The sequence below is a fragment of the Nanorana parkeri genome, unplaced genomic scaffold (genome assembly GCF_000935625.1).
Source record: "Nanorana parkeri isolate BGI_ZX_2015 unplaced genomic scaffold, ASM93562v1 scaffold296, whole genome shotgun sequence".
NCBI classification, from domain to species: domain Eukaryota; kingdom Metazoa; phylum Chordata; class Amphibia; order Anura; family Dicroglossidae; genus Nanorana; species Nanorana parkeri.
The window spans coordinates 1,237,009-1,248,435 of record NW_017306564.1 but is presented as its reverse complement, the minus strand read 5'-3'; the positions used below and the strand labels follow the sequence as shown (position 1 = coordinate 1,248,435).

The 11,427-nt window shown below is 38.4% G+C and overlaps 1 protein-coding gene across 1 annotated transcript; it reads left to right on the top strand.

Moving 5' to 3' along the window:
* Nucleotides 1-10,103: 10,103 nt before the first annotated feature.
* CCR6 (C-C motif chemokine receptor 6) lies at nt 10,104-11,192 on the top strand. Its single transcript, XM_018557697.1, has one exon. The coding sequence runs from the start codon at nt 10,104-10,106 to the stop codon at nt 11,190-11,192; it is 1,089 nt and encodes a 362-aa protein (XP_018413199.1).
* Nucleotides 11,193-11,427: the final 235 nt, after the last annotated feature.

Here is an 11,427-nt window from a genome sequence, read left to right as displayed (position 1 = left end):
GAGGAGAGCGGAGCCGCTGTCCTCCTGTCAGTTTCAGGATGACAGCGGCTGTGTGCTTGGCAGAGCGGAGGATCGGTAAATATCATTGATATTTACCGATCCTCCATGTGCAGCACAAACACTGGAGTGATCTCTGATCACTCCAGTGTTTGTAAATAACTGAGGACACATAGTGTCCCCAGTTATGAATGAACAGGAGGTGATTTACATCACTTCCTGTTCATTCATGAATTTCTCAATGGGGAGAAGCACTCAGAACAGAGGCTTTTCCCCATTGAGAATCTGCTTGATAGTAAATATCTTACTATCAGCAGTTTGTGAATGAATGGGAAGCCTCTGTACTGAGTGCTTGCCATTCACTGAGTGCTGAGGCTACAGAAAAATACATTGAGGACTCTGGACTTTTTCTATTTCAAAAGGGAAATGTCAGGGGTCTGTTTAGACCCCTAATATTTCCCTGACGCCCCCCCAACAGTAAAATAATAATAAATAATAATTAAAAAATAAATTCAAAATGTGTAAATAAAAAAAAAGCACAAACCCCCCCTCACGCACACACACACACATAACATACACCTGCAACATACAGTGGTGTACTCCAGGCACATGCGCTGCAGTGCGTTAGAAAGCATCGCAGTGCATGATTTTTTTCTTTTGTAAAAAAACATTAATTTAACTGTGGCAGCGCATGGCAAAGCTTTGTGATGCATTACCGTGCGTTGTGATACCTTGTGTTGTAATTAAATATACGCCTGTATCATTTCTTAACAACACCAACACATCGCAAAAACCATTTATAGCATAAATCGCTTATATACAGTTTAGCGCTCCTTAATTTTTTTTATAATCCCCCTTTCCTCAGCCTCTCATTGGTGTGGCAGTATTAAAGTAAAGTGTTAGGCCTCATTCAGGCGCCATTCACACCAGGGTGGAAGCGTTTCACCGTGGTTTCTGCATGATTTTTGAAAGAGCATTTTTGGCTGTTTTCAGCACTGAAACGCAATTAAAACCGCTCAAAAACGTGCTGATCAGTGCATTTCTATTTAAATGGGGGCGGGGGGTTTCGTTACAAAATTTTGCTATGGGGCCCTGAGATTTCTAGTTGAAGTTATACAGCTCAATTCTTTGAGGACACGTGGGTGTAAGCCGTCTGGTTAATTTGTCTAACTGTCTCTGGACCACATGAGTAGTCAGCAATTGTGGTTCAGTACAGGTTATGGCACTGCTATCCCCATTATGGACTTGAGTTACATCCTGTTCCTTGGTGTGCACAGAGTTGAAGAAAGTATTTAATAAATTTGCCTTCTCTTTGTCCCCAGTTACCAACTCTGAGTTATCTTTTAAGAGGCTGACATGCTCAGACCTGATTTTTTTTTTTTACTATTAATGTATATAGAGGATTTTTTGGGGGTTAATCTTGCACTCTTTTTTTGGGTTTTTTTTTTTTTTTTACAATACAAGACTTGTCAAAAACATGCCTTTTTTTTTTTTTTTTACCCCTTACTCATTCACAAGGGGGGGCTGCACCCCCACAACTAACGCCACAGGGCTTGAGGGGAAGAGGCCCTTGTCCCCATCGGCACAGGGACAAGGTGCTTTTCCAGGAGCGACCCTGGAAAAGCACCCTCCCAGTGCCGAGGGCATATGGCCTGGAATGGGAGGGAGGGGGGTGCGATCGCTCGTCCCCCCATTAATGTCTAGCCAGGCCTGTACTCGGATCAAGGGTTTGGTATGGAATTTGGAAACGTCCGCTCAGCCACGCCCACGCAAGCGCAAAAATGTAAAAACAGGCAGTGATGCCTGTTTATATACAAGCTATCCGCCAGCTATAGAGCCGGCGGATCGCTTGTATTAGCTGCCTGTATGTGCGCCCCCCCCTCCGCTGTCACACTGGTCCCGAGCTCCGCTGTGCCCGATGGATGCGTGCCCGGGACCAGCATGGTGGCTTTCACTTTTTTTTTTTAAATGTCATTTTTTTCTGTACAAATGTCATTTTTGCTGCAGGTTCTATACATCGTACCGATCTGCCACTTTACAGGCAGTTGAAGGGGACCCCCCAAGCATAATATTTAAAGGAATTTTTCATTTTTTTCCCTTTAAGTGATGTTAAGATCACTGCTCCTTTAAAAACTGTCTTTTTTTGCATTGATACATGTCCCTCAGGGCAATACTCAAATCTGCATACCCTTTTTATGGCCAACAAATTGCATATAAGCCTCCAAAATGGGGTCAATTGATTTTCAACGTTCTTGCCCGATAGACTTGCATTGAGTTCGAGTTCAAATTCAAACTTTTTTTATGTTCTAAAGTTCGGATTCGGACCAAACAGAGGGGTGTTCGGCCCATCACTAGAGCTTATCACTATTTACAGTTAGTACCTTACAGATAACTTTCTGAAATACTTTGGAAACACTGATCAATTCTGATTTTCTCTAAAGTATGAAACAAAATTAGACCACAATAATTAATGTCTTTTTCTCCAAGGAAAAATGTGTTGCTTTAAAGGAGAACTATTGGGTCAGTGTTTTTTTAATTTCCATTACTATAGTTAGACAATCATAAGTTACAAGTCAATTACAATTCATTTAAACCCAATCATCAAAGCTTCATATAAGCTTTAACAGGTTAATGTAATGTAAATACAAAAGAGGATTTCCATGTACTTCCTGTTATGGGGTAACAACTGTCTACCAATTGTGCATGATCATTCTGTCACATGCTATAGACTATAAGCGGCCATATTGTTATGTTACCTACAAGTGGCCTTTTACCTAGATTGTCCTTCCAATCGAAATTTTACATTTTTTTTAGTCCTAATAATAAAATAAATTCAGAAATAAATCTAAATATTTTCTTTTTTGTTTACTTTATAGATTATTATTGCTTCCATTTTCTCCTGCGATCTGCATCTTCCAAATCCTGAGTAAGTACTCTATAATTAGTTACATAAAGTTGGTGCAGCTATTCATGTTCCTACAAGGCTGGATAGGATCCCGGCTGCCACATCCCACGATTGTGCAGTAAAAACGTGGTTTTAACGATTATACCATAGTAAGGAATGGATTCCCTTGACTCCATGGAAGTCAACCACATCATTTAGAAAGACATTGTGGCATATACAGTACCTTGATAGTGTCATCATACTGTAGATGCAACATGGGTACTTGTCATATTGCTAATTTTAATGTTATGTATGCAGTTAACTTTTTGACTTCAAATAACAATTTACCTAAAAAGATTCTTTGACTCAACAGTGAGCTGGCTACTTTTGTCTAGGATAAGGGAGGTTAGCATTGGGTAACCCATTATAGTTTAGCGCCAGTTTCAAAACTTGGAAACATGATAAATAATATTCATGTTACATTAGTCATCGTTATGTAGTTCTAACAGTCTACTCTTCAAAAATAGTTATGACTGAAAATATTTCCTTCAAATAAAGAGTATGTTCTATAGAACCTCTTGCTGATATTAATAACTGACCTCTTGCTTGTTTTGATTGCCCTCAATTACTCTGAAAGAGTTCATATCTAGAACCTTTAGTATTAATTTGGTCAAAGAAATTAGAGTAGACGTGTTGTAAAGAGAACCTGCACTAACTAAACATCACTTCAATATGTGCAGCTTGATTGAGAAGGGCGCACTGGAAGTGTAAGTCTAGGCTTGTCTGTTCGTAAACAGACAGGGAATCAAATTAGACTGGAAGTCTAATCTGTAATACAATGAGAGACTGTCAGCATAGTTAATCTGTGAGTGGAACAGACCAGGGTAGATTTATTTTTGCAGAGCGGCTACAAGAAGCTATCCAGAAGGTTGATGATTGTTTTGGTGACCTGTGGTGCCGTATTTTGCTGAAACGTGTTACCCAAATTACTATGTTAAGTTATGATCCGCTATATAAGCGTTCACACTTACAAATATATGGTTCTGAGGTTTCAATCATGAGATTTTTTAGCTCAAAACATTTACATACATTTATTGGTATATAGTATTAAGACTTAAATACAGTGAATTAACAATCTATTTAACTACAAAACACAAAGAAAGGATTTAAGCATGCAAAATACACAGACATTGATATATATGAGACAAACGATAGACATACATTCAAGTGGGGAAGGAGTACAGGTATATATACCAGTTAATTGTAACATGAGGGCCCCATTTTGGTGGTCTAAAAAGACTAACTTTTCTCTTCCTGCCCCTTGATTGATATACCTTTGGTGTTCATAAGGATGCATTGAGAGCCATCGATTGGTGGCCTCCCAATACTTAATTTAATCCGATTAGAATTCTTCTATGGGGATTGGATATTTCCAAATACCCTTTGTTAGAACTTCCAACCCCTTTCTATGCAAATCTTTTAATGACACTATGCTATTCAATCTTATGGCAGGAAATTCCAGATGAGCAGGTGTCCGTAGGCTAACCCCAGGCCAAGATTGCATCCAAACCAGGGCGGACAATCTAGTTGTTTACTACCTACAAGGAAACCTTTGAAGATCTTGGCCAGAGACAAAATAAAGTATGTACCTATTGTGAGAATCAAGGGTCTCGGCTCCGAAGTGTTCATGGATCTTATTGTCTCTTGTCTTGACCATTTACTATTAACAGGCTACTCCTGGACCGATTCATAATTACATTCAAAATCCCCATGTAATTAATTCCTCAAGGAGTAAAAACAATCTTTTCCTCACTCCAATCAGTCACCCAACCTAGAATATGTTTAATTAAAAAAATGATATACATATCTTCATGGACGTCTGTTTCCTACCAGAGTAGGGATGAGGTTTAACCTCTTGCCGTCCGCCCGTAGTAAAAAAACGGACGGACGGCATTGCAGCATCTGCGGGTTGCCGTCTCCAGACGGCAATTTTTTTCTGCTCGCGCGCGCCCCCTAGCTATATAGTAAAAAAATAAAACCCCCAGTGGTGAATAAATACCACCAAAAGAAAGCTCTATCTGTCCCCAAAAAAGGGTATAAAATTCATTTCAGTACAGCGCTGCATGACGGAATAAATGTCAGTTAAAGTACCGCAGCGCTGAATACTGAAAAATGGCCTGGATGGGAAGGAGGTTTAACACCGCGGATGTCAACTGGTTAAGATAGCCACTACCATGGGTTTTAGATTCATGCTCACAGCAAATTATTGTGCAGATTCACCTGGGAGGCTTTTAAAACCATACTGTGCTGTATTGCCTTTGAATTATGGCTAGCAGGTTAAGAAGAGCCAAAGAGGGGGGCTTTTGGTTAAACCAGCCCCTTCACTTTAAAAGGAAGGAGCAGCCATAGTGGCAGTGAATTGAAAGCTGTTGTAGGAAACACCTATGTGGAAAGCTGCCAAACTGCATAGAGTGAGATAAGGGTCAGTTAGAATACTGTACTGCATTTCTCATTGCTAGCTCTTTGGCCAATTAACCCTTTTGCTGACTTTTTCATTTTTTTAAATTTTCTTTAGTCAGCGCTTACTTTTAGCTGCTGTCCCATTCATAGAAAACATTTTCTTTTCTTTTACTGCAAGGCTTTGTTTTAGGGTGGTATTTTGCTGTTTTATTTATTTATTTACTTCTTATTACATTTTGGACCTCTTTTAACCCCTTCATGACTGAGCTTTTTTTCAGTTTCTGTTCGTAAATGACTAAAGCACTTTTTACATTTTTGCTGTGTGATTCCTCCACGTCAGTAATATACTTTCTCACTAAGTGCACCCACACATATTATATATTGTTTTTTAGAGGACAGAGATGGCTATATATTTATATTGCATATGTGTGCCTAACGCCTCGCTTAGTATGAATAACATATAAAAAAAGAGGAAAAAACACTTTTTCCCCAGTTTTGATTATTATTATTCTTTTAAATAGCAGAGCTATTATAGCTATTATAATCGCACAAAAAAAATGCATTAACATAAATTAATGTATTTATCCTTTATTTGGAAAAACCTCATATCTCTATGATTTCAGAAATGTTTCTGTACTTTTCAGGCTAAAACTAAAAGCTAATATTTTATTTTTTTTCTCTAAAAACTAATAATGGCTTGCTTAGGTGGCCTACAATGTCACTGTCATTAAGTGTCACTAACTGTCACACTTAGGGACAGTGACATACTTTGAACAAGGCCGTCATGAGGGGGTTACTTTTAAAAAATTAACCCCTTTGGGTGAAAAACAAATCTGCAGCTCAGCTGCAGATTTTCATTGTAAGGGGTAAATGTTTTATAATAACTATTGTATAAAAATATATTTATATATATTTTTACATTATTATTTTTTTAAACTATTATATAAAGCAGTCACTGCGACTGCCTGCTAATTTATTTATTTTTAATTTTTGGTTATTATTAGGCTGCTCCAAATTTAGGAACAGCCATCTAATCCTGACAGCATGACAGGATTAGATCTCACTAGGCTTCTGATCGTCCTCAAATAATCAGACGTTTGATACATTTCAGCAAAATAAATATATTATTTCTTATTGCTGGCTGAAGAATGTAACAAAAGCCTATAAATATCAGGACTTGCCCGATGTCTATAGAACTGCCAAAAGTGAAATAGCAAAAGCAGTGAGTCATGTTCTGCTTCTGCTATTTCACCTGCTGGATCGCAGGTATTTGTAACAGCTTCTTTCTTTCATTGATGAAAGAAAGAAGCTTTTACAAAAGCTTAACTATTTAATTAATGGATGGTAACCTCTGATTCTCAGCGTTTACCTGCATTTCAAAGCCCTGAATAGCTGCTCACGTACCATGTTTGTGAGCAGTCATTTGGGCACTTCACAATGGAGACGTACAGTGTACGTCTCCAGTCGTGAAGGGGTTAAGTTGGGATTCTCAAAGCACAGTACACTGTTGCATTATTTGAAAGAACAACAAACTAATTACAAGACCTGTGTTCACCTAAACCACTTCACATTATATTACTCACATACACTGCAACCCCCTATCCCCATAGATAAAATAAAAGTTAGGAATACACCAGTTAGGCGTATTATCCCTAATTAAAACTTTGCTGCTGTCCAATTTCCATCATTGTGTCCTCTGCAGTAACTTAGGTCTTGTAGGTATTACTTCTTGTTACTTGTAGGTCTTGTTGTTGCCATTAATAATAACGACAACTCTGCTCCCAGACCCAAGTAGTCATCAGCAGCAGAGTTGTTGTTATCATGGAAATGGAAACATTGGAAACACCATGTAATCTCTCGCTAATCTGTTTCAGGACTGTACAACACACTCTTTGTCTGTGACTCAGTGTAAGTATAGACATTTTCAGCATTAGTAGCTGGCTTTTCCTGTAGTTTGTTATTTTTCACTAACTACCTCATGTCTGCAACAACACACCCTGCAGAAAGGCTGCTAAGAATCCAGACTTTTGTAGGAAGGAGGCTGTCACATAAGAAACCCCTATGATTAGCCCTTCTAAGCCATCTGTCTACACTTCAAAGGTCAGGACGTGCATTTTTGGTGATTGATTGCTATGGGTGCAAAAAAGCTGCATTCGTTTGTCATTTTCTTGAACTGCAAATCATTTGGATTTGGGTAAAACTCATGATCAACCTGAACCCTAAGCATATTCCTAGTCATGAACTGCTTAGCAGGGTAAGGTCTCATATGCAAATACTAAAAAGAAGCCAAACTGAAATCAGGGATGTGTAGCTGGATTTGAGACTTGAATGCAATTGTAACTGGAACTTGAAAAGGGTACTGGATACCCCTAAGATTTGAACAGAGAGAGCTGAAGTGCACCATAAGGTGGTAATAACTGCATACTACAGCAAGTGTGCCATCAACCTATGAACCAGTGCCACTGTGAAGAAGCTGTGAGGGCTAAATGGTAGTGAAGTTCTGGTAACCATTCCTAACACTATGTGGCACCCCGTGAGCTGTTCTGATGGTTAACAGGTTGCAATCATTCAACTGAACCTTTGGGGACAAATATTTCATGTTGGAAGATGCAAAAGGCCTTACTTTGACATAACCCAGGGTCACATTTATAAAGCATTTTTGACTTGCAATTCACTGTTACGGTTTACATGTTATGAGAGTTTGGCAGACACTGTTTGTATGTTTCAAAAGCCTCTCAGCAACTGCTTGCATGTCGCAAAAAGCATGTCACAGACTGCTCACCTTTAAGTCCACTGGCTGTATATGAGCACTGTGAAAGTAGAAAGCATTTGCATGGTGGTATGCACTGAGTCGTAGCTAGCTCCTTTTGCTCCCGAGGCAAGAACAGAAAATTGTTACATAGGCCACTTTGATGCTCAGAATTATAACAAATTCAAAGCTAGCATACTGGCCGTTTTGAGGGTCAACCTCTCAGTCCAAGCCCAGCACATTATCTGTTGGGCATATCAAGTTGACAAGCCTTCATGTTCTTAGATGTATGACTTTGTCTATTTAGTTCAAAACTTACTGCAGCACAAGACTCTCAGGACCATAGATCATGGACAAAGATGACATGAACCAGTACTTGGGATTCATGCCTGATACAAGGCAAAATTAGATCAACCATGCAGATCCCCAGAATGTAGATCAGCTGGTAGAGACTGTGGAAAGGTATGTCACTGGCAAGGAGCTATGTTCCTCACAGCCACAGTGCCCTAGAATTTAGAAAGCAATGCTTGGTGAGGCTTCCTTAAGGCCCCAGGAATGGTAATAGTATTGTCCTTTGAAAGACTAAGTCCTGGGCCTAAAGACTGGCAAGCTGCAACAGGAAGGTCCTCAGCAAAGTTAGAGACTTTGCAGTTGTAGGTACCTATACAATGTCATGCTGTGTTTAGGGGCAGATTATCATCTGATTATCTTTAGCCAACATGCTCTTTCCTTCCACCTGAGTTAGGAAAATTAATGTATGTCCTTTCTGATGATAGTTGAAAATTGAATGTGTTACTTTAGTTGCTCTAGCCCTCACATAGGAGCATATGTGAGGGCTAGAATACAGGTGGAAGGTGTTGTAATGTATTCCATATTTTTTGTATGTCTGAAAACTTCAGGGAAAGGCAGTTTGGCTTTAAAATATTGCAATTGGCACTAATTGGATTTCTGTAAAACTGGTATTCTGTATTCCTGGTATGAGGGAGAGAGCAATGGCAAATGTTTCAAGATCTTGAATGTACAAGGTATAATATAGCTTGACATTAAACTCAGGAGTGAAATCTTAAAAAAGCGTTTAAGTACCTCAACTATTAACAAACTATACCTTATTTGTGCATCACTCAGCTGTAGGTCCTCAAATCATCTCTGAATGTATGATGACACTGTCTTTCCTTCTTTCTGGAGGGTGGCTACTTGTTTCCCATGGTCCCTGTGTGTGTTGTAAAGTAGCCACTGCTCCAAGTTCACTCCTCTGATGGACCTACAATATCACATTTAGTTTACTAATTTGTATTGAAGTTGTGGCTACTTTAAGCCTTTAAATTACTAGCGTAGTTATATCTTTTGAACAAATTTGACTGACTTTACAGTCTCTGTCAATCCTTGGGAAGAAATAATTTACACTGGTTTTCAGAAAGACTGCGACAGCAGCCCTGTAAGTGCTGAACATGCTTTGGTGGAGAAGGAAACAAGGTCCAGAAAATTATCTGGGAACTTTAGGTTGGATAGACTTGATCAGTTATTATGCTTATTTAAACCATATGCCAACTCTTCCTATGTAGGATGTACTGGAACTTTTTAAAACTTGCAATGAGGTGAAATCATGCTGAAAGTAAAAAGTATTTTGGTTTTCCTTTTAAACATGGTAAGTAAAGGCATCTCTTGAAAATGTGCACTTTGCTCTTGTCATCAGGCTGCATAAAGGAGAAATTGTCAGGATTTAAAAGATTAACAAATATAAAATATGATTACATTAAATTAGGTTATTTGTATCTGGAAATTCCATCTCCCAAACTATTAAACTTTATTTTTCCAAATGGTGCATCCAAATGTAAATGCAAGAAAACAAAATCATGCGTGTACATTTATTTCACCAGTACTAGAATATTTAGGTGCTACTTTACCTTCACATTGGAGACAGAACAAGACATGTTTTCAAAGCAATAAAATATATGTAGACATGTTGAATAAATTGTCTTCTTTTGCAGGTGCAGTAAACATACCCTGAGAAAAATGACAGAACATATTACAACAACAGATTACAGTTACTTTGATGGCGATTCAAGCAGCTTTATTTGTGAAATGAGCAGTGTCAAAGAATTGTTAAAAATATGTGGACCTATTGCCTTGTCCATCATATTCATTTTTGGGTTTGTAGGTAACATACTAGTTGTTGTGACCTTTAGCTGCTACAAGAGAAGTAAAACTATGACAGACATCTTTCTTTTAAACATGGCAATAGCAGACATGCTGTTTATATTTACTCTTCCATTCTGGGCTGTGTATTATCAGAAGGATGAATGGATTTTTCAGGGTTTCATGTGCAAATTATTAAGAAGCATCTACGCAATTAATTTCAGCTGCAGTATGTTGTTATTGGCTTGCGTGGGTATTGACCGATATGTAGCTATTGTGCAGGTTACAAAATCATTTCGACTCAGAAACATAGCACTGAGTCATAAAGGAGTGCTCTGCTTGACAGTTTGGATTGTAGCAGCCTGCCTCTCCAGCATAACATATATATTTAGTGAGTCTTACAAACCTGAAAACAGCCCAGTAATGGTTTGTGAAGCACGGTTCCCAGAACATTTATCTGCATCCAAGTGGAAATTTGCAATTATAGCTGTGGAAATTTGTGTAGGATTTTTTATTCCTTTTATTGTTATGCTATTTTGCTATGCATGTATAATTAAAACACTGCTGAAGGCAAAAAATTCCCAAAGACACAAGGCAATCCAAGTAATTGTCACTGTAGTCATCGTGTTTCTACTGTGCCAGGTCCCATACAATCTGGCACTTTTGGTAAAAGCTATTAATTTAGTTGGGCACAATGAGGAATGCACTGAAAGAAAAAACATTGAGTATGCACTCAATTTCACAAAATTGCTGGCCTTTTTTCACTGTTGTCTAAATCCGGTCATTTATGCCTTCATTGGTGTAAAGTTCCGAAATTATTTTGTGAAAGTAATGCAAAATATGTGTTTTATGCACAAGTTTGCCCTGTCTAGAACACGTGGCTCCAGGGTATGCTCTGATACATATACATCAAGAAGGACAAGTGAGGTGTTTCCAAGTGAAGGCGGTTCATCCTTCACTGTATAAAAGAAAGACACGAGCAGAACTCCTGTGATGGCATAACGTCCCTGTTCATGTTGGTAATATAAAGTATCACAATAATCAATTTCCTGCTGTAGCTCTCCTTGAAAATTAAAACATGCATAAAGTGGATATTGAATATACATATGGAAAGACAAGACATCAGTATTGCACACAACATGATCCAGAAAAGTGAAATACTCAAAGCCCAAAACATTTTTTTGCAGGTTATTCACAAAAG

Excerpts from the sequence above, each read along its gene's own strand:
- CCR6 (XM_018557697.1), top strand. The coding sequence starts at position 10,104 with ATGACAGAACATATTACAACAACAGATTACAGTTACTTTGATGGCGAT.